The sequence below is a fragment of the Macaca mulatta genome, chromosome 9 (genome assembly GCF_049350105.2).
Source record: "Macaca mulatta isolate MMU2019108-1 chromosome 9, T2T-MMU8v2.0, whole genome shotgun sequence".
In the NCBI taxonomy this organism is placed as follows: domain Eukaryota; kingdom Metazoa; phylum Chordata; class Mammalia; order Primates; family Cercopithecidae; genus Macaca; species Macaca mulatta.
This window is the reverse complement of record NC_133414.1, coordinates 67,174,140-67,198,714: the sequence shown is the minus strand read 5'-3', so window position 1 is coordinate 67,198,714 and position 24,575 is coordinate 67,174,140. Positions and strand designations below refer to the sequence as shown.

Genomic DNA, 24,575 nt, shown 5'->3' with positions numbered 1-24,575 from the left:
ACAAAGATATTAAATAATTTTCCTAAAATATACCCATACAACTAAATGGGTAAGCCATAATATAAACCAACCCTCTTAACCATTATGATATTAATGAGGAAGACAGGTGCTAAGCAACCATATGTTGACTGGGCTATCTATGTAGATAATCAAGTCCCTAAAAATGAAGACAGAGTAGAATTGGAGAGTGAAGCAATAATAACACCTTTCCTCAATGAGTAAATGTCCTGGAAATCTACAGATGTGGAGCCAGATAGTAGCACAGTTCCCTCAATAGAACCATGTTAGTGTTGCTTGTTTTTGTATTTGTCTTGTTTTGTTTTCCTAACAAGATGAAGAAGGAGAAATTGAAGAACGATCTGGAAAGGTAGGGAGCCTGTTGATTACAACTGGGGGTTCAATTTTCACTCATTGTCATATTATTAGCTCTAACTTAGTTGTTATTCAGGAAATAGGCTGAAAGACACTGGCAGATGAGAATTGCGCTGAAGTTAGCAGTGTGGCCAAGTGGCCAGGATAATCACTTTTAGCTGGTCAAAAGGTGATCATTTCTGTGGGAATATCAGCAAGCGAGTGACCTGACCATTTTAAGTCTCTTCCTTAGGGTCCTCCACATCCAGCCTGGGTGATATGTTGCTCAACCTTCTTTACCACACCAGGCAAAACAAGTACTGAATTTCAACCAGTGATCACAGATCTTATATTGTCTCATCCTTGCTGGTACTGTTTGCTTTTCTCCCACTCAATCATTGCCTTTTAAAACTCTTTACTTAAACCAGCCACTGGACTTTTCCTTGGGGACAATGTAGAAGAGGAAAACAATGATAGAAGGGGGTGCTTTTTATTTCAGGTACAGCTGGACAGGTGGGATGGGTGAGGGCAAAGCTCCAAGGATGTCAAGAGTAGAAATAGTGATGTCTGCCTTTGAAACTACACAACTCTCTACACAACCAAGTGATTGGAGCTTTGAAAGCAATGCGGAGTAGAAAAGTAATAGAATATCCACCTAGGTAAGGCAAGATTTGCTGTGGGGAAGGGAAGGTCCTGAACCTCTATTTGGCCCTGAGGCTCATCAACCTGATAGTTCAGTTGGGCTCAGAAGGACTCCCGCCCCTCCCCATTCCTTCCCTCCCACTGCGAGGGACCAATCTCTCTTGTTCTGTGTTTTCTTACCATCCCTTCCACCTCTTACCTGCTCTACTCTGCTTTGCACATGATCTCCTCAACTATGCCCATCCGTACGGCCTTTTAAATGTGAAAAAAAGAAAACAAAACAAATAACATGATCAAGAACTTACTGGTTTCCAGGCCAAGTGCAGTGGCTCACACCTGTAAACTCAACACTTTGGGAGGCCAAATCCTCCTGTCTTGACAGGAGGATTGCTTGAGGCCAGGAATTTGAGACTAGCTTAGGCAACGGAACAAAACCCCCCTCTACAAAAAAAATTAAAAAAAAAATAGTTGAGTATGGTGGTGCACAATTGTAGTTTCAGCTACTCAGGAGGCTGAGGCTGTAGGATTCCTTGAGTCTAGGAGGTCAAGGCTGCAGCTAGCCACTGCACTCCAGCCTGGACAACAAGTAAGACTCTGCCTCAAAAAAAAAAAAAAAAAAAATGGAAGGAAGGAAGGGAGGGAGGGAGGGAGGAAGGGAGGAAGGAAGGAAGGATTCACTGGTTTCCAATGTAACAAATCCTTTATCTCAAAGTAGATGTACACTTAGAATTGGAGACTTTTTAAAAAACAATTCCAATGTCTTAGCTCTTGTGAACTGAGTTTGCTGTGTTGTTATGTCACTGTGGATAATGATTTTCTCATTTTTTTACACGATGTTTATCAACTTTGGCTATGCTTCCTCTCCTGAGCATACTCCCTGTTTTGTAAAACAACTGGGGAACATTGAGTTTTTTCATATAATTTCTGTAATGCCAGGTTTCTAAGGGATAAAGAAATACAAAGAACAGTGACTGGACAGATTGAGTGGAGCTTTGAAAGCAATACAGAGTAGAAAGATAATAGAATATCTACTATATAGACACATGAACACTTATTTTTATTGCAACACTATTTACAATAGCAAAGACTAGGAACCAACCCAAATGCCCATCAGTGATAGACTGGATAAAGAAAATGTGGCCCATATACACCATGGAATACTATGCAGCCATAAAAAAGGATGAGTGCATGTCCTTTGCAGGGACATGGATGAAGCTAGAATCCGTCATTCTCAGTAAGCTAACACAGAAACAGAAAACCAAACACCACGTCATCACTCATAAGTGGGAGTTGAACAATGAGAACACAAGGACACAGGGAGGGGAACATCACACACCGGGGCCTGTTGGGGGGTGGGCGGCTATGGGAGGGATAGCATTAGGACAAATACCTAATGCATGTGGGGTTTAAAACCTGGATGTCGGGTTGGTGGGTGCAGCAAATCACCATGGCACATGTAAACCTCGGTAACAAACCTGCACATTCTGCACATGTATCCCAGAACTTAAAGTAAAATAAAAAAAAAAGAAAGATAATAGAATATTAGCCTGGTTAAGGCAAGATTTGTGTTTTTTAAAACATATATTCCCCATTAAAGATTACACAGGTACTTCTTAATGTTATTAACCTGGTTATGTATTAAGATGAACAGAAAGGCATTTCTATTATATGAATTTTTTTCTTATTCTTGTGTCTTTCAAAAAGAAAAAAGAAAATAAAACAAACAAATACACACTCAACTCTCCCCCAAAAAACCAAATGAAAAACAAGCAGTGCAATAATATTTCTCAAAAGATATGCTTGACATACTATCAGAAGGTCTGCCAACTCCAATCTATGCACTAGAAGTGCATTTAGAACTTTTATTCTTTGCTTCTTGTCTTTAATATTGTTGTAAATTCAATCCACTTCACTAGCATTACCTGCTAGCAACATTCCATCTTCACATTTGGATGGGTGTGAACTTATCCAGGTGATATATGTGCGATTTTTAATGGAAATTTTACTTCATTATTCTTAAAACTGGGTGTCAATTAGCAGCGACTCGCCTTCTTAACAAAGGAACAGGGTTTGCTGCCTGCCCAGCCATACAGCCCCCCGGGGGGCTTCCTAGCCTGGGCTGGGCTGCTGCAACATCATCACACTGTTTTAGTTACAGCACAGAGGTATGGAGGCAGGAGGAAAGGACTCACTGTGCAATTTTCCTGATACCCCATGAGGCCTGAGCACCTCAGGGTGGGTTAGCACTCATGGAAAATCAGTTTAAGATGGGAAATTTTCAAACATCTTTCCTTATTTTCTTTCCCACACACAAACAGAATAATGCATTTTAAGTAACAAAGAACACTTAAAAAGCAAAACAAAAACAAAAAGACATTTCTCCTTAAAAGCCACTATCTCCTTAAGATATTCCTCTTATATTAAATAAAGATACAAAGAGTAAAGGGTACTTAAAATCTCTCACAAAGATTGGAAATAAATTCTTCAAAAAGTGAATGCATACTATAGCACATACCCAGGATGTAACTCGTTATTATTGGGAAAAGAAAATGAGAGCACCATGGTACGATAATTCTGAATAAGAACAAGCTAATTGCATTAGGGCAGCTTTCAGAAAACAAGAATTTATTTTTTGTATGACAAATGTGCCTCAGTACAAAGTACACAAAGTATTTTCTGACTCTTACTGTGATATGCCTACTTTATTTCAAGTGAAATAAATGAATTTTTTAAAGGTTATGGAAATATGTGTATGCTTTAAAAAATTATTCCAGTAACATGTTGGATATCTGGAATATCCATATATTGGAGGTCTTTGTTCTCAGTCTACAAGGAAAATTGCCAAATCCACTTCAGAGTGCCAAGTTTAAAAAGGTGTTGAAGAGAGCCTGCCCGATTACCTGAATTCCAATTTGGCTCATGATGAAAGGAAGAAAAATTACCTCGATGCATTTCAATGTTGCTTCTCCCCTTGCAATAGACCTTATTTAATATCTTATTACACTCAGAAAACAAAGCATATTCTCAGGAAGGAACTCACGACTCATGGCTCCCGTCTCTTGACAGAACGGCCTCTTTCAATTCTTTTATCGATTTCATAGATTTCTAACAAGCAGAGAATTGTTTTTTAAATCTGATTTTTTTTATGCCAGCAGCACTATTTCCTCCTCTGTAAGTAGGACAGATTCATCCTATAAGCAACAATGGATGCTTCCCTGCTGAACTCGAGCATGACAGATTAAGCTTCGAGCAGACCAGTAGATGCCACCTCCCCACTTAACAAGGCTGTTCAGAGCCAGGCGTTTGGGGCCTCGCTGTATTTGTTCCTGGAACTGCTGGCTGATGAGCCACTGCTGTCCGAGGCGGCCAAGCAGCCCTGACTGAGCGAGCTGTGTGAAGACCCGACAGAGGCCTGGCAGGGCTGAGGGGGCATGCCTCATTGCCAGTGCTTCCAGGCAAATTCCTTGCCTTCAAATTGTGCCCGCCTCAGGACAGTTGGCTTGTACAATGCCTGGCAGAAAGTAGACACTTTGCACATGTTGACTGAATATAAAAGAGAAAAATAGGGAGAGAAAAAAATCTGAGTTTAGAGATACCTTTCAGACCTTGCCGGATAAAATGCTGTTATTTCTGGAAAAGTGGTTAGATGACACTGACTTGGAAGAACAACTAAGAGGTTAAAAAAAAAAAAAAACAAGTAGGACTAACAGTGAACAAGCTAATAAAACACATGGAAACAAAATTAATAGTGCTAGCCAAAATCTCTAATTGATCAATTATATTTCAAAATATCTTTTATTAGAAAAATGGCACTTGCAATATGTTTCTAAATGCCTTTTTAGAGCCAGTGTGTTGCATAAAGAAAAATACACCTGCATCCAGAATTATAATTTTAAGAACCATTATTTAGATTGCTGTGAGGTATCTTAAAATGCGATTCAATTTGCTCCTTAGATATTGCATATCAAACTATAAAAGCAAACTACATTGTTGGCTTTCTCCTTTTTTGGCACAGAAGTAGAATTGAGAATCTGCCTGTTGAAGTCAGAAACAGACTGAATCGAAAAATACAAAAGCATGAATGCACTGTTCTCACATTTATGTAATTGATGGCTATTTTACTTGTTGAAATCTTAAATCTTTCACAACCACATGCGTATGTTTGTCATTTATCCCCTTTTCTCAGGTGCAAAGAAGGCTACCAAGGAGTCCGTTGTGATCAATTTCTGCCGAAAACTGATTCCATCTTATCGGATCCAAGTAGGTCAAGCATTTTTCTTCTCTCTAATAGGCAGCTCTTATTCTGAGCAATGGTTGTTAACTCAGCTGAAAGCTGTATTTCAGTCCTGTGTCTCTGAAATCTGCCAAGGACAGAAGCTGATGGCAGATGTTGATGTTCAAAGCATCCTCAGAGCTGGCTCTAGAGTCTAGGTCTTCTCCGATGATGAGGTCTGGCTTCCGGATTCCACCTTGAATCCCTCCTGGGAACCCCCAACAACCCGGGACTCCTTAGCTCTCCCTCTGCCCACCTCGTTTCAAAAGCGGGGATCTGGAAAAATAAAAGAACTTATTATTTACTTGAAATAATGTTGTGGAAACTACAGTATTATACTGCTTCTTACGCTTTGGTTGTTAATTTAAGATAGTGTTAAACCATACCTTACTAAAGTAAGAAAACGTGTACAAAATCATGTAAGAAGTTTTCAAGCAGACTTTGAAAACTCTCTTTTTGGCAACACTATTTGCATATTGCTGATTACTGTCCTAAGGACAAGTTGTTTTTTCTCCATTCATGGAAAAAGACAATTTGCAGATTAAAAAATATAGCTAGTCATTAGTTTCTGTTTGTATATGAATAAAAGTAACCTTTTATGCCTAAACGCCCATTCTAGTCAAATGTGAAATGTTTATCTTTAAAGAATTCTCTGCTCTTTCAATAGCTGCTAGAATTGAATCATTACTAAGAAAAGGGGATTTTTACTGAATCACCTGTTTAGTTTAGTGAGGATAATGATAGGCATTTTGCAGTTGTAAAGGCCAGGTTATGGTTTTCTGAATATCATACATATGTAACACAGACTTCAGCAAAATATTTTGTACTGATTACAGACAGAGGTCGCCCTGCCTGTGTCTGTGCATTCTGCTGCATAATGAACGTGTCTAGCCATCTTCCAACATCCTTTCAAAATGCATATTTTCATTTTCCCCTGAATTTCTAGCTACATTTACTCGAGTAAATGCACAGTTATTTGAAAGAAAAAGGTTTTGTTTAATTTAATTCTATTTTATCTTGACAAAGCAATTCACCATACAGTAATTACTTTTTCTTTGCAAATTTAGCTTTCCTTGAGAAAAGTGAAGGTCGCCACAGGGATATCTGTATTTCCTGAAATGTGAGGCACAGTTCTCTAGGAATTACCCAGAGAGGATGGTATTACTGGAGTTTTTTGTATCTTATTTATCAAGTGACTTGGACCACTTCCTTCCTTCCTCCCTCCCTCCCTTCCTTCCTTTTTTGCTTTCTTTTCACATATGGATGTGGAATAGCTATTGAGTACAGGTTACAAAGGGCAAGGCCTTGTGCATGGTACAAAGTGGGTAAAAAAATCTCTTTAAACAATCTAGTCAAATTTTACCATCCATTTACATATCATAGTTCATCACTGCAAGAGTGGAGGATGTGTCCACCATAATGACTGTTCTCTCCTCATAGAACAAAATGGTCCCATGGTTACAGTCACTATCCCTGAAAAACTATTTCTATTAAAATTATAGCTATGTGAGCCAGGCACGGTGGTTCAGGCCTATAAACCCAGCACTTTGGGAGGCAGAGATGCTTGAGGTCAAGAGTTTGAGACCAGCCTGGCCAAAATGGTGAAACCCTGTCTCTACTAAAAATACAAAAATTAGCCTGATGTGATGACAGGCGCCTGTAGTCTCAGCTACCTCAGGAGGCTGAGGCAGGAGAATCGCTTGAATCCAGGAGGCAAGGTTACAGTGAGCCGAGATCATGCCACTATACTCCAGCCTGGGTGACAGAGCAAGACTCTGTCTAAAAAAAAATAAAATAAAATAAAAAATAAAAAGTATAGCTCTCTGAAATGTTTCTATTAAGTGAAATTGCAAGATAGAAAATTATTTCTATATAAAATTGCAAAAGGAACATACTTTGGCCCAAATGTAGAAAAGAAATACACTAAAATGTTGAAAGGGTGTGGAATTTTATGAAATTGTTTTTCTATTTCTCCAGTTTTCTGTAAAGTGGTATATCACCATTATGAGTCAAAATGCCAGAATTCCTTGAAATTTAAAAAGAAGGAATAAGCACAGAGAACCCATGGATGAGTGCTTGAGACACAGCTTAAATGGAAAAGCATTATATCTTCCATTCATCCATGCACACATTTCTTTATTGCATTTCTTTAGGTAATCATTAATTCATTTCATCAGTGTTTTCTGAGCATCCATCAAGATCCACCTAATCGGTCAGGCTCTGTTAATACAAAGGTGTGCAAACAGGATTTAGGCTCTGAGGACCCTGCATATTGGTGAGGGGAAAACATGTGGCTATATAAACATGGGGATGAATTTGGTGTAACATTTACCCCTTTCTGACGTTAGCAGATTTGATTTGGCTCCCAGGCCTCAGGCTTTTACCTGAGCAGTGGTAACAATAATAACTTATAAGCATTATTGTTATCATATAGAAGAACAGAGTCAATGCCAGATAATGTCAGCCCACTTCCATTATTCATCACTATAATCATTACTAATATGTGTTTAAATGATACATGTGCCAGGCACTGTGCCAAAGGCTTTACATGAATTATTTTATTAAACCCTCACCATCATAGTTTGGTAAGGAGAGTGCTGACAATTGCCCACACTTTATAGTTGAGGAAATTAGACCTCAGGGATGCTAAGTAAACTTGCTCAAGGTCATACAGCTAGTTAATGCTAGAGTTTAACTTCCATTTCAAATGACTCCAGGACCTGAGCTCCCAACTGCAGGGCACTTTCCTCCCTCCCCTAGAACCCTCCCTTCTCCAGTTATTTTCAACAGGACATTTATCACTCTAAATTCCATTGACTGAAACTCAATGACCTGCGGCAAACATTATTCTAAGGAGCAATATTTGCACAATTTTCATATCTTAATGCAGCAACTTGAGCTTCCATAGAGATTTAAATCCCTAATGAAATTTCCTTGTCAAAATTCTTGCTGAAGGATTGTTTAATTTGCTGCTCATGATATCTTCGGAATGACTGTATGCTCAGGAAATAAGCTTCCACTCAACACCCTCCCTCAATTTTTTCTCTTCTGTCTCCTCTCTTCTCTGCATTCTGTCTTCCTTCCTTCCTCCCTCTCTCCCCGTCTATCCAATGCATACTTTTCCTGAGTGAAATCCCTGTTATCAGCGGATGAGAAACCCCTGCTCTTTTATTCTCTTCCAGGTGATGCAAAGTTGGCCAGTGTGTCTTTTACATTAAATTTTAAAAACAAAATAAAATCTTAAATGACCTATATTGAGGAAAATGGTGCAAGGATGTCACTGTGAGAGCCTTAATGGCTTAAGTGTCTTAGACGTGGTTCAGAGCTGGGTCCTCAGACTATTTCAAAAACTCATCCCCTCTGTTCTCTTTTCAGTCCCAAGAACCTATAGCTAACTCCATTCAGGAACACATTTACCTATGAATATCAACCTTATAAAGTGCTTCAATGACAGTTTTTGTAAAAATATCTAATGCATCAATCTGTCAGATTAATCAAACCCTTCTATAGATTCAATGTACCACAAGTCGCCTTCAGATCATGAGGCTGAATAGCAAGCAGGGATTCAGAAGGAACGTAGTGAGTGACTCAGATTTTGGTCAGAGTCAAGAGGAAGGGACCTTCTGTGGAGGAGCCAGCATCAGCTGATGTGGCATTCTTGAAAGGCATGTTTCTGGCCCCTGCCTCCTATGCTGCCAGCGCACTGAGGGATGGCAGCAGTAAGCTTCCCAGAAGCTGACTTGTAGACTCCTGCCCTGGTTTTCCTTCCTTACTACCCATTCCCACCCAGGGTAGTTACCATCCTCAGCCTTGAAGCAGAGTTAGATGGAGCTGAACTATGTGTGAGTCAGAACTGTGAGCCAGCCAAGGTTTTTCTCCATCTCCCCTCTCATGAGCACATGCCAAGCTGAGTTCCCATCAAGATCCTGAAATAATCACCAGTCAATGGAAGTGTGGGGGATGCTGCAGAGAACAGACTCAGAACAGAATCAAAGAACGGGGTGGGGTAGAGAAGGTGCCCATTGGAAGCAAGGGCACGTCTCCTCACACACAGCTGGAGGCAGCTGTCTCTATACCACCCTGTGCCTTTCTCTCCCTGTCAGCATCCAGTACATGGCTTCTTCCTGGCTGTGACGGCAGGCTCGAGTCTGCAGGCTCAAGCTCTGGCATGCAGCGTATACAGCTTAAACACCTGGAGTCGTCTAGCCCCTCCGTGGAAGGAAGGAGCATCACTTCCATCACGCGTTCATATGTGCTGACTTAGATTCACACTTTGCTTCTTTGCTTCTTAGAACCAGGCTCTGTTCTCACAGCATCTGGAAAGATGCTAGGATCCTGGTCTGGATGTGATTCAGAGGAAGACTAGTGAAAAAGATACAGATACAGCTTTAGACTTCTCATCAGCCCAAACTGGGTTTGTGTGCCTCAGCTTTCCAGGAAGAACCACTTCACAAGTCCATAAAGAAAAGAAAAAAAACAATCTTCTATAGAATGTGGTTCTAGCCCCAGAGAGGGCGTCAGGTAAGAAAATAAATTTATAAACACAGCCGTGCTTCCAAATGGCCTGCAGAGACAACCAAATCATGCCCAAGCTTGGTCTCCTTCCTCATGTTCCCAGGGATTGTCACTCCCAGTGCCTAGACCATCAGGCTCAGAGCAAAGTGGTACTCCTTTGCCATATGCGTCACAGTGAAGGAAAAAATAATTGAGAACAGCCTGGAAACGCCAATGTAGGGCCAGGAGCCTGGGCAGGCATTTGCTAAGCAGATATAAGGAGATTTTCCTGAAGGTTATTAACAGGAAGTTTTCCCCCAAAAGACCCATGTTCTGCACTCTTGCCTTTCTCAATCGTATTTAATATATAGGAACATGTGTTCTGTGTATCAACAATTAGGTGAAAGGGTGAAACAAAAGGTGCTCTGAATTGGAAGTCAAAGGGTTTTGCTGCTAATTCTGTGACCACCTGATCTTTGTGGTGTGGTCTTTGGAAAATCACAGTTGATTTGGACCTTGGTTTCTTTATCTGTAGAACAATTCCATGGGCATCCAGCTTAAAGAAAGTGAGGGCCCAAGTAGAGCAGGCTGTCCTGGCAAGCCATTCAGAAGGGGAGGTCAGTGCACCACCACAATAGTGGATTTCTTCACTCACTCACTCACTCATTCATTTCCCTAGATAATTAAGCACATGTAACGTATACCATGCTTTGGATCCAAACAATAATAACCACAGATCCTATTGTCTTAATCCATGGGATGCCATGAAAAAATACCATTAACTGGATGGCTTATAAACAACAGAAACTTATTTCTCACTGTTGTGCATGCTAGGAAGTCAAGATCAAGGCGCTGGCAGATTCAATGTCTGCTGTGGGCAATTTTCTGATAGAGAGTGCATTCTCTATGTCCTTATATTGTGGAAGGCATGACACGACTCTCTGCGCCACTTTTGGAAAGGCTTGAATCCTATTCATGAGGATTTCTTCTTTCTGATGTATCACCTCCCAAAGGCACTGCCTCTTACCAGCACCACATTAAGGATTAGATTTCCACATAAGAATTTTCGTGGGACACAAATTTTCAGACCATAGCATCTACCATCAGTAAACTCATAGTGTAGTTAGCTGTGCTTATTGACATTGAATTACAGACTAGAAAGGATGTAATGTCTGCAAGGTATTGAAATGTTTTCTTCCTTCACTCATTCAAAATCTTATTAATAATTTGACATTGGACAAGTTGCATAACATTAATAAACCCTGGCTTTCTTCTTTATAAATTAAGATATTCTAATCTGTAACATATATAGCTGTTGCTAGGATGAAATAAAATACTCCATTCAGAGCATGTTGTGCTTGGCACATTGTGAGAGCTCAATAAATATTAGCTATTATCATCATTATTATTTTTGTTGTTTCAACTGTCACCTTGATTACTACACAGTGTACAAGGCACTGAGACAGGTGCTACCAGGAATTAAAAAGCATGCAGCCTATTACCTGGCCTCGAATATCTCCAGTTGTACTGAGGAAATAAAAATGCACAAAGAAGCACAAATAAGGACACACACAAAAGACCTGACTGCTAAGGAAATCTAAAAATGGAGGGGCAATGAAAGTTCACATAAAGTGGAGGGAGAGATCTGGGTTACTCAGGAAAGGATTTCTCTAGGAGAGAAGATTATAGTGAGCTATTCACACAGGACGTGTATCTGTGAACTGTTGTACAACCTGCACACTGCCCAACTTCACTGCACATTGCCCAACTTCACTGGTATCATTTATGCTAGAGTGTGAAGAACCTTCTGTAGAGGGGTGCAACTTGATCCTGGGAAGGACATTTCCATGAATAAATTTGATAGATAAAAAACAGATTCTTGAGGACACAAAGCAGAAACTAATTATCACTTTCCCCCGGTCTATTAATCCATACAGATGAAAGGGTATAACTTTCAGACTGGGGTCTGCTGGGAATACTTAAGTCTGCTAAGCTACTCTGCCTTCCAGGAGCCATAAAAACATTGTTAGCAGAATGGATTTATATGTAAAATCTGTTACTCTTATTACCGTTTTTCTGGCTTGGCGTGAGAAGGAGAAACAGAGAATTATCTGATTTTGACCATGTCACCTTGAATCTCACAAAACCCATTAATTCTGTCAGGTTGTGGCATTTTTATATATTTGATTGCTAAATCTTCAAGTCTTCCCTTTTAAATTATATGAACACCAATCTTTTACCAATCATGTATGCAAACACATGATTTCTAGATACTAGGAAAATAATTGTATTTACAAGAAAGGAAAAATTTCCTATGGGTACACGATTCAGAGATAACCACTGATAATCAGTTCGTGCATACTACTCCAAATATTTTCTGCTTTTTCTGTGGCATACATATGTATTCATTTTTATTTGTTTGTTTGGTTTTTAGAGGCAGGGTCTTGCTCTGTCACCCAGGCTGGAGTGCAATGGCATGATCTTGGTTCACTGTAGCCTCAACTTTCTGGGCTCAAGTGATCCTCTTGCCTCTGCCTCCCAAGTAGCTGGGACTACAATTGCCTGCCACCACACTCAGCTACTTAAAAAAAAAAAAAAATTATAAAGATGGGATCTTGCTATGTTGCCCAGGCTGGTCTTGAACTACTGGCCTCAGGAGAGCCTCCCATCTCAGTCTCCCAAAGTGCTGGGATTGCAGGCTTGAGCCACTGCACCAGACTTGTATTTGGTTTTAACCATTACGTCGAAAGCAGGCCTCATAGGGCCAGAGGGAAGCACACCTGCCCTTGCCTCTCTCAGCTCTAGTGTTTGAGTCTGTCTGCTCAGCTTGCTAACAGCAGCTTCCCTGTTGGCCCTGGCTCACTGGGGGTCCACTCTACCCACTCTACCCGGGGAAGATGGATTGTTCTGCCCTCCCAGGGAGCCTGTTGCGCAGGTCTGAAGGCAGCTCTCAACTGGTTCTTGGTTCTCCTGTGTGGTCCACAGCTAGTCCACAGGACATGCTCACTCTGTTGTCTCATCGTGCCCTGGGAGAGCTGGTCATTCAGGAGCCTGTGTCACCAGACCGTCAGGATCAAAGATGACAGTTCCTCTGTCTCATCTCTCCTCTGTCCTTTCTATAGTTTCAAAGTCAGAGAGGGAGATCAAGTGTTACGGAATGGTTCTAGATTATCTAATTATTTCCTTTATAAATTCCGCATGTGGTGATTTGTCTCACACTTCATTATCTATTATTCATTATATTGACACCTTAATCAAATCTGAGGTACCAGAAATTAAATATTCATATCTTATTACACAATATACTCATTTGCCTTACAAAATTAGGATTGGCTGGGTGCTCATGCTTGTAATCTCAGCACTTTGGGAAACCATGGTATGAGTATTCCTTGAGCCCAGGAGTTGAATATCAGCCCGGGAAGCATAGGAAGACCTTGTTTCTAGAAAAAAAGAAAAAAAAAAGAAAAAGAAAAAATAGCCAGGCATGGAGGTGTGCACCTGTAGTCCCAGTTACTTGGGAGGCTGAAACTGGAGGATCACTTGAGCTCAGGAGCTCCAGGCTGCTGTGAGCTGTGATTGTGCTACTGTACTCCAGCCTGGGTGATGTAGTGAGACTCTCTCAATTAACAAAAAAATTAAAAAGAGGAACACCATCACGTTTATATTATCTGTATTTTGTAACTTCTACTTCCCACTCAATAGATTGTGAGCTTTTTCCCACAGCATTTTCATAATTTTATATTCTTTTAAACTATTATTTTAAAGGTTATGCTATTATAAGGATTTCACATAAATTAGCTTACCAGTCATCTATGAAGGGCCGTTTAGTGGGTTTCCAATTTTGCCTGATTACAGTGATTAACAACCGTTATGCATAAGTCTCTGTACCTTGATGTCCAAATGATTTCTTGAGGATAAATTTCTAGATTTTGATATATTTTGATAACTTTTCCTCCAGAAAGATTATATCAGTTTACGTTTCCATGAGTGAACAGTAAAATTGATTTTAGTTTTTTCTTTACCAGCACTGGATAGTATTGTTTTAATTGCTACTTGTACAAGGAAAATTATATACCACTAATATTTTATATTGCACGTTGATTGCCAGCAATATTGAATCATTTTTTCACTTGTATATTGGTCAGTTTCATTTCTACCTTTATGAATTTTTAATTATTTTCCTTTGCTTACTTTGAAATACTGTAATATTTCAGTCTTATTTAAAAGAGTTTGCTATTTTGAGGATGATAAACTATTCACTATCATATAATTTTTCCAGATTGTTCTTTGATTTATTATTTATGGCATTTTTTAAGGCAAACAAAAGTTTTGCCTTTTATGGAGTCAAACCTATTAGTTATTTTTTAAAAAGTAGTTCATATGAGCTAATGCTATCCTTAGCCTAAGAATGAAATGAATTAATAGTAATTAAGCTATTCAATTTTATTATATTTCTATCTGAAATTTATATTAGTGTGTAGTTTTATATTAAGAGTAATATGTTTAAAAATACATTCAGTTTTTCCAACAGAAGTTATTGAATAGTCTGACATTTCTTGATGATTTATAAAGATAAATTAATTATATAATCTATAATTGCACATATTTGGTGCTGTCTGTGGACTTTCTACTCTGCAGATAGGGGTAACACCATGAGAGTATTTAATTTTAAGAGAATTGTAGTTTACATTTGGTAATATTATTTCTTCAAGTTAAAAATATACAATTGGTTAAATATGATTCAACCATATATTGATTTGAACTTGATTACATATGCATTTTAGAATAATATGCTTTCAAAAACAACCAATACATGATATTAAATACAATATAGGATTCAAAACAATATGTGTGGTATGACTAGGGTGACCATATAACTTATCTAAACTGGGATATTTGGAGAGTGAAAAGCAGAGCTATGAATAATTACACTGGATTAAAAAATATGAGGCAGAACTATACACTCACCCAAATTTGTAACATAAGCATGTGTATACTTAACTATACAGGCTTAAAAAAAACTTGAAGGCAATGTATTGCAAAATATGGTAGGATTGCACAATTTTTTCAATATCTTTTGTGTATTCTCCCAATTTTCTGCAACACATTTGTATTGTATATAATCTATTATTATATTATTTATTTTTAATTATTATTTTAGATTTAATAAATATTAAAGGAATGACAATAACGACAAATGCTTTTTTGATGATTACTGCCAGGGACTGATCTAAGGTTTTAACAGATAATCCTCACACAGTTTTGTAAGGTAGATTAAATCAATTCCCACTCTAATGTGTGGAAACTGAGAAAAATAATGTAAATAAATAAATACATAAATAAATAAAATAATTTGCCCAAGGATACACACGTAGTCAATGGAAGCAATGAAATTTTAAACCCACTGGGTATACAGTCTAAAAAAAAGAACATGGAGAAACAGTTACAAACATTGAGAGAATTGCTTTCCCATGGAGTTATAATTATGATTCCTCATATTGCTTCTCTTCTTTTGAGCATCATTTATTTTTGATGTGACTTTTCATACTGTTCTGCTGTATTAGGAATTGTGGTGTCTTCTAACAAATTGTATCCCATGGGTTCCTGTGTAAAACTTGCAGACTTTGAGAGAGAAGGATTTTATTTAGTTTTATCTTGACAGTCGCAACTTCAGTTGCGGTTGGAGTAAGGAAGGCTTTACTGAAAGCCACCTTGCTGAGACATGCCCTGAGGTGAAGCTCTGTATTCATCTGGTAAGCAGGAATTTGCTGTTTTTGTTCATTTGGTAAGTAGGAATTTTCTCCACTCTGCTGGCTCATACCATGACTGCCCAGAGAGAAAATCCTAGCAGTCTTTCTGGTCTCCGCTAATAGGGCACCTACAGCTGAGGTTGGTGTCAGGTGGGTGTCTCGTGGCCATGGCTACCTGCTCAAGAAGGTGTAAAGCCCAGGACAAACGCCTGAATGTCACCACTGTCCCTACCCTCTGCTACCTTTGCCCTCATCCTCTCCATTTGAACAATCTTAATAGAGTTCTTATCGCTTCTGTAAGGTGTTTGGAGCCTGGTTCTGCTCAAGTCTCCATACAGTTTAATTTGATATACAAGTTTTTGTAGTGTATTTCTACCTTCACTGTATTTGGCCTGTCACTTACATGTGAGGATGGTGTCTCCTTCTGAGATTGATCTATTGATGTATCTCCCCCTCCACATCCCATATTCATAGTTTATTTTTTTTTTTCCATGGAAAGCATAAACAGGGACAGTCTTTTGTGAGTATTCCAATGGCCTTTTTAACTAGAAGTTTCCAAAGGGTTCAATTCTGAGTGAGTAGAAGGAAGCATTTGAAAAACAAACAAAAAAAAAGGATGGAAAATGTGGCCAAGACTACCTGAAGATTAAAAGCAAAGAACCGATAACCACAAAATCCAATTAGCCCTCAATCAAAAGGGTCCAGCACATTGGAGATTACTTTCATTCTTCCATCCATAGCTTTCTGTGCTTCTTTCTCATAGTCCACTTTGGATAAATTTCAATCACATCTAATAGCATCACATGTATCACTAGATAGACATAACCACTTTCTGCAAAATTCAGGAAAAAAAACCATAATCATTTTCAACTCTGTTAATTAGATTTTCCTAAATGAATCTATTTATTTACATTCTATGCCCAAGAGCTACATTGTGAAGATAAATAGCAGAATACCTGTTTCTTTTGATGGTGTTTTACATGACACTGATGCTAGGAGACGACCAACACAGTGCTGTACCAAGCCGCACGCCCACCATCCTCCTTTGCCTGAGAGAGCTATTTTCATAGAATATGATAGAGCAATCTCTATCATATCATTGGTGTGCATGTCAGTCACACATTGGTGACTGACATGCAATGGAATGGTTTGAGCTATTATCATCTTTTTTTCTAATTTGGGACTACCAGCATTTCAGTTTTTAACATAGTTCTAAAAAGTTGGACACATGAATTATAAATAATATCTCATAATGCGGATTAAGAACGTGAGCAGAGAGAAACAGAAAAGCTGACTACATTGATGACAGTAATCAGAGACACAGGGTTTGGAATTTTCTCTTAAGAGAAACGTGTCCTTAGGTCCTCTTAGGCCCATATTTCAAGTTCCAACAGAGTTTTTCATGGAATAAGGACTTAACTATATGCCAAATTTTGTGCTAGGTCTCTGTCTACATGTCCTTATTTATTATTCCTGAGTTATAGTAATTTTATGGTTGAGGCAACAGACATTCAGATAAATTAATTAACCTACAAAGATAATCAATTTGTAAGAATTTGAAATCAAATCTGCTGAGTCTACATTTTAGCCATCAAAGGGCTTTTTGATATGGGCCAATCAAATTTTATTGTAATAGGAAACTTTTTAATATTTATTTTACTTTATTTTTTCATGAAGGGTCAAGAACAAAACATTTTCCATCGTTTATTGAAATTAATATCTTCATTAAGTGTCATAATAAGTGGTACAATTAAAAATGTAATGAAATAGGTCAAAAGATGGATGCATAATTAGTACAGTTTGGGGTAAAATCATTGCATTTAGCAAAGCAGCTCAAGGTACATAACCTAATTCTTGTACATGATAGGCACTTGACAAAACTGTGAACAATTAAAATGAATTTTTGACAATTTGTTTGATATGTGGATAAATTTTTGAGAACCAGCACTGGATCTTCTGAATTCCTAGCTCCCCCAACTATTTTTAGTGTCTCCTTATGAATACATTGTCAGTGTTCAATTATACTGGTTGGTGTCTCCACTGTCTCCATTTTCTTTGGAATCTTGAAAACGTTAATCCCTTCAGGGAAGCTTTGTTTGAGAATTAAGGTGGAATTGATCTGGCACATAAACATTTGATTCCCACTGTGCTTTAAACCATGAGGAGGTTATCAAATTCTCAGTTTTTGCTGATTTCTTGTCTTCACAGAAAAGCTCTGTGATTATACCTGCAGGACATTTTAAAATATTGGGCATAACCCACTTTAGTTGTCCAGGAACACGTTCCAGACCCAATAGGAGTGTTTTGTGGATAATCTGTAAATGGTGTTCTTTAATTAAGAGTGAGCAATGGGGAATTTGTAAGTCAAATAAACATTCCTGTAGTGTAAGCCTATTCAGCTACAAGTAACATTTATTAACAGCCTATTCTAGTTCATGCAAGAAACCTTGCCAGGTACATGAACAAAAGTTCTGTCATTTAACTCTTACAAGATAAAGTAGCTATTACTATCCTCATTTTGGAGCTATGTCAATAAGACTAGAAAAGGAAACCCTAGATGAAGAAAATCATTAAGACTTATTGTAAGATATAAGAAGAACTAAATTGAGAGATAGAGCATGACCTACCATAGAATACTTTTGTAAAATGGAATTGTTTCTTAAATATCTATCCCTATAGTTCCAAATACAATCCTCAGACTATGTCTTAAATGTTTTTGTTAGTTTTTGTTTGTTTGCTTTTGTGTATCTAATTATGGAACTTACTCAGCAGCTTGTTGAGGACAAGGACCATGCTGGATTTGGATTTGTTTACCACTACATCTCAGGTACCTTACATGCTTCCATTACATCAGGCACTCAGGTAATTTGGATTGAATGAGTGAAAGAGAGATTTGTTCAAGGTAACATGTTTTACTAGCTCCCATTTTAAATGTGGTTTTAGTACACCTACTTTAAAATTTATTTAGTATTCACCCAATGCCTATGACTTTGCTAAGTATTATGGATAATTAATAGAGTAACAGTATATTTTATTTTATTTTAAAATCCTATTTTAATTGAATTTAATTTTTAGGATAGTAATACATTCACATGGTTCAGTATCAAACAGCATAAAAATGTTTACAATAAAAAGTCTTCTACCCTTATCCCCCATTCACCCAGTTCTTCTCAGATAGGCAATCAATGTTGCTAATTCCTCGTAAATCTTTATAAAACTACTGTATAAATGTATAAGTAAAATGAACAAAAATCCCTTATCTCTTTTTATATAAATAACAGCTCATAATACATAGTGTTCCACATCTTCCTTTTTCATCTAGCAATGATCCAGCGTTTTCATCTAAAATGATCTTCAAGATCATTTTATTTCGGCTCATATAGAACATTCTGATTCTTTTTATAATTGCATACAATTCCATTCATTGCATGTAGCATAATATGGCTGCTATGGTCTGTATGTTTGTGTTCCCACCAAAAATTCATATGTTGAAACATAATTACCAATGTGATTACTTTAAGAAGTAGATTAGATAATCAGAGTGAAGTCCTCATGAATGGAATTAATGACCTTAAAGAGGCCCAAGAGCTGCCTTGCTTCTTCCATCATGTGAGGACACAGCAAGAAGATCCAATATAAATGCAAGACCCTTTACCCACCAGCACTTTGATCTTGGATTTCCCAGCCTTTAGAACCATAATAAATAGATTTCTGTTACCTATAAATGACCCTATTTATGGTGTTTTGTTACAGCAATCCAAAGGGATTCAGAAAATGAGGTAACGACCCATCTGTGAATTCGCATTTAGTTTATTTGCTGTTTAAATTATGCTACTTGAAGTAGTATGTAGAATAAATTTCTAAAGTGGAAAATTTGGGGAAAATATATGTACCTTTATAGACCTTTGGGTTCTCCTCATTATCATCCTGCTAGAATGGTACCAATTTAAAATCTTAAATCTTCTGTTTTCCAAAGTCTCTTTGACATGACGGTTTGTTTTATGAAACTATATTTGTCTTTGTTTAATCTTAGAAATGAAGTGTACTAACTCATTCATTTTTAAATTTAATTCTTTTTATGATGAGTGACATGAAAACATCTTTTTATATTTCAAAAGTTATTTATTTTTTCTTTCCTGTGAAGTCTCTTAATATTCCTCCCCAGTGTGTAATTCAGTTATTGGTGATTTTCTTATTGATTTGTAGGAGCTATTTTTATTTAAGGGAAATGAGGTCTTTGATTATGACATGGGATTGAAGTAGTTTTTTTTTTCTTTTGATCTTTGCATTTTGTCTTTGATTATGATAGTTCAAGCAAAACAGGAAACTTCTTTTTCCTTTATTTTTTTCCATTCATTCTTCTTTTCTCCCTCCCTCCTTCTTTCTTTCCTCTCTTCATTTCTTTGTTTTTCCTTCCTTATTTCTTTCTTTCTTTTATTCTTTTATTAGAATAATTGATTTTTTACCATTGTGGCTATTGGGTTTTGTTTAATACTTTAAAAAGTTCCACCGGGCAAGGTGGCTCACCCCTGTAATCCCAGCATTTTGGGAGGCTGAGGTCGGTGGATCACGAGGTCAGGAGATTGAGACCATCCTGACCAACAGGGTGAAACCCTATCTCTATTAAAAATACAAAACTTAGCTGGGCGTGGTGGGACATGCCTCTAATCCCAGCTCCTTGGGAGGCTGAGACATGAGAATCGCTTGAGCCGGGGAGTCAGAGGTTGCAGTGAGCCGAGATCATGCCACTGCACTCCAGCCTGGCGAAAGAGTGAGACTCCATCTCAAAAAAAAAAAAAAAAAAGTTCCTTCTCATTCCAAATTTATTCAATATTTTTTCTATCAAAAAATTTTAGGTATGTAATCATTTCAGTATTTTATCCTTAAATCTTGAAAAGAGTCCAGCTTTCTTTTTTTCCTAGATGATTACACAGATTCCCAAGATCGTTTAATTAATAATATTATCAGTAGCATATATGTCAGTATTAAATGGTATTTATGTATTAATAATGTCATATTCTTACAAATAAATGAAAACTTAAGATACATAATGAAATATTTCATATTTATTTGGTTCTATTTCTATTCTGTTCTATGGATCCATATTTCGTACCTCATTATAATACTCTTAATTATTGGGGTTTTATTAAATATATTAAAATATATAAAAGAAGAGTATACCCTTCTTTAATTGTCTTCCATATCCCCCAAAATTCATATTTGAGTTTTATGAACTCATTTCTGCCTCACAAGTGATTAGTAATATATACTTAGGAATTCATTGTTACACTTAAAGATAGCTATGATGAAACACAAGTTAATGATGCAGAAGAAGCCAACCTACATAATGAGAGAAGATTAAAATAAGAAAGAAATGGGGGAAAAGAAAAAAAAAAAAGCAGATAAAGATTGCAACCCAAGTAACTGTCTTATTTTTTTTCATAGCCAGGAAAGAAAACTTACTCTCTTTTCCAAATGGCAAGTCTCAACCCCATTGAATTAGTTCTACCTTGAGATCCAAAGACCAGTCCTGTTGTGCTGTGTAGCTTTATTTGACTCCTAACATCCCTTAATCTTTCCATTTTGTGGGGTGCTTCATTATCTAAGGCAAATATATATTACTTGAACATAAAAAATTGTAACATTATGAGGGGTGACTCATTACCTGTGTGTAGTATCATGGTACCAGACATTACTAATATGTAATGAGCATGAGCAGAAAGACACCAGCACGTGTATGGCCATAGACTACTATGCTTTTTTTCTTTTTTTTTTTTTTTTTTTTTTGAGACGGAGTCTCGCTCTGTAGCCCAGGCTGGAGTGCAGTGGCCGGATCTCAGCTCACTGCAAGCTCCGCCTCCCGGGTTTACGTCATTCTCCGGCCTCAGCCTCCCGAGTAGCTGGGACTACAGGCACCCGCCACCTCGCCCGGCTAGTTTTTTTTTGTATTTCTTAGTAGAGACGGGGTTTCACCGTGTTAGCCAGGATGGTCTCGATCTCCTGACCTCGTGATCCGCCCGTCTCGGCCTCCCAAAGTGCTGGGATTACAGGCTTGAGCCACCGTTTTGAGATTGAGTGGCTCAAGATCTAGGTGAATCAGCAAGATGAAAGAGGCTGAACACTGACATCTTCTTTGTGCTTTGTGAAAAGAAACAAATGATATCTCTGAGCTGCTTAGAAAAGAACTATACCTGGGATAGTGGTCAAGAGTGGGGAGATATATCTCAGGAGAGTCTCAGGTAGTTTGAGTTTTTCTTCCTGTTCCCTTCATAACAAACATGATTCACAGCAACCATTGTAGTATTATCAGTAAACAAGGCTCCTGTTTACATGGTGACCCGAGATAGACCCTGTAGCCAGACATATCTATCCTTCCTTGTTCCAAACACATAAATTTTACTATACTGCCTTTATAGTCACTACCATGTTCCTTCAATGGAGTTACTTGCTTCCTACAGTAATCTCATAGTAATTTGTATACTCTTCTCAAACAATCAACCTTAAAAGGATCTACCATTTGTTGGACACCTAATACTTCTTTTGAACACTTGATCTCATTTTATCTCAGCCTCTCTGCCCAAAAAGTCATTTAGATTGATATTACTGCTGTCATTTTGCAGGTTAGATGCTGAATCCTATTTCTAGATGAAGCTTAGTCCATAGCTTCACTTCAGGCTGCATCAGGATAAGGGAGGGGAAGAATCTGAATCCCCTGGCTTCCACTGGGGTGGGGAGCTTCTACAGAGATAGGGAGAATTCTTTCTACCAAAAAAAATTTGGGAAATATTTGGAAATAGGATTATCTGATAAGAAGGAGAAAACCATTCCACTGTAAATCTATTGATTAATCCACATACAAACAACAACAGGTTTTCTTGCACAGGAAAAACTGACACATATTTTACTTTACTTATGTCCTTAAGGACCTGATGATGGGCCTAGGTACACCATCTACTTCACATTTTTCTAATCTACCTGTTTAATGTCACAATCAAACAAGGAAAGGAACAGCTTTACTTGTTCCTTGTAAACCACATTGTCCCTCAATGATGCCAGCATCTTCCATTGGCTCATATTGACCAATATTTCATACATGTGTTCTTGCACTTTGCAGTTGCACGCAACATCTCCCTGATTTACAGTCTCAGGACTCGCTCTGTAGACATCTTTTTTTTCTAAACTGAAAACATACTGTTTGTTTTCCGTCTTCCTGTAACTCCTCTAAGAAAGCAGATGGTGGATCAGACCTCAGGCCAAAGTTCTCTCCAGATATGGGATATAATCCAAGCAGCCTGGGACCTGGGAACTCCTTTTTACTCCTGTGAGCTCTTATCCATCATTCTGGACTTCAGCAGCTGCTCTTCAGCATCTGTTTATTGTTTTCTGCAGAACTCCTTTCTCTTTGACAGAAAGCATGGCTACAGAAAATGTTCTGACTAATTCTGTTTAGGGTCAATCATGAATCACTTTATTCCAACAGCTTCCAATGGCAGGCAAATCCTTTCCCAGTTTTACATACTACTGTAAAATAATTCTCAAGGATAAATCTATGCTTTTCTTAACATATTCAAATTAAACTTTCCAGTCAGATAATATATTCTCCTTAATGTGCCCAATATATGTAGTTTGTAGTATACGCTAACTGCAATCTACTGATTTATTTGATTGTGCACCTGAAATATACAAGTAGTACATTTCACAAGTAAGCACAAATTCTTCTTTTCAGAGTTGGTAAAGGAATATATGGATCCTGTCCTCATGGAACTTATACAGATGATAAGTAACACTGGTTACTATTTAATTTAAAAGTTGTACAAAGTACCAGGAAGTAAGCGTCCAGAATGCAATAATGATACATAACAGTGAAACAAACTGAACCTTGTTGGAGAGAAGGTTTTCAGGAATATATGCATTCAGTCATTCATTCAACACTTGCTGTGAACCAAGCACTGTTCTTTATTTTTTTCTTTTTTGGAAAAAAGCTGGATATTTCATTGACTCTTCTGAACAAAGGTCGTTAATACAAAAGCACTTGTAAGTTGCTTTACCTGGAGAAAGTATTTTGGTTATTTTTATCTAGGTGAGGTTTTCTGGGCTCAAAAATCTTTTCCTAACAGGTCGATTTTAATAACAGTCCAAACTATTCCAAAAAAAAAAAAAAAGAAAGAAACTATTTTCCTCTCTTCTTAAACAGAAACAATGGCATCCGGGGCTGAAAATTGCCTTCATTACATGAAAAGTTTGTGATGCACAGGATTTACTCTGGAGTATGCAAAGTGTGTCTTAGATTCACATAAAATGTGTTTATATTCACATAAAATGAGCAAAAAGCTATAGTCCTCTTCAGGAAGAGATTATCTGATGAAAATCTGCAAATACACTTCAATCTTTCTATGTACTGAAGAGTTTATGAAACCCTAACCACTGTTCTAAGTAGTTAGACGCTTTACCTCTTTTCGTACATGTGTTGGGTTGGAGAGTGATAGACTGAAAATAAATATGGAAATTACTGAATAAACTTATCAGACAGTGATAAGGTAATTCAGTAGAGAATGATTAGATTGCTACATTATTTTGAGTTTCACTGAAATGAAATATTTAAACTGAGATCTGAATAACAAGAAAGAAAAGTTTTCAGGGGAGGACCATTCCAAAGGGGGAAAACATCCATGGAAAAGACTTTAAGACTGGGATAAACCTGATATACTCAAAACAAAACAAAACAAAACAAAACATACACACAAAATGTCAGAATGAATGATGCAATATATTGGATGAAGGGGAATGTGATCATATCATTGTCATCCTAATCATGCCCCCTTTGAGAGTGAAAGGAGATGCTCTGTATAATAATAACCAGGCCACAAGCAGGCATGCAGCCCCATCTGGTCGTATAATTGAGAAACGAAAGTCTGCTAGAAGGAGAGACTCAATAAATATTTCTTGAAGTAAGGAACAATTGCTCTCACTCTAATGAAATTTTTAAAAATTTCTTAACAAATTGGTTTAATTAAATTTAGTTCTAGATTTATTTAAATTTTAAAATATTTTAATTTGGGCATTGT

At 37.6% G+C, this 24,575-nt stretch overlaps 1 protein-coding gene across 6 annotated transcripts in view; it reads left to right on the top strand.

Moving 5' to 3' along the window:
- The window catches only part of NRG3 (neuregulin 3), a 1,118,695-nt gene that overhangs the window by 859,874 nt on the left and 234,246 nt on the right, over positions 1-24,575 (top strand). For all 6 annotated transcript variants that reach the window (XM_015147120.3, XM_077945576.1, XM_015147119.3 and 3 more), the window contains one exon: positions 5,180-5,253. In XM_015147120.3, coding sequence (XP_015002606.2) covers positions 5,180-5,253 — 74 coding nt within the window. The remainder of the gene's footprint in view (positions 1-5,179; positions 5,254-24,575) is intronic.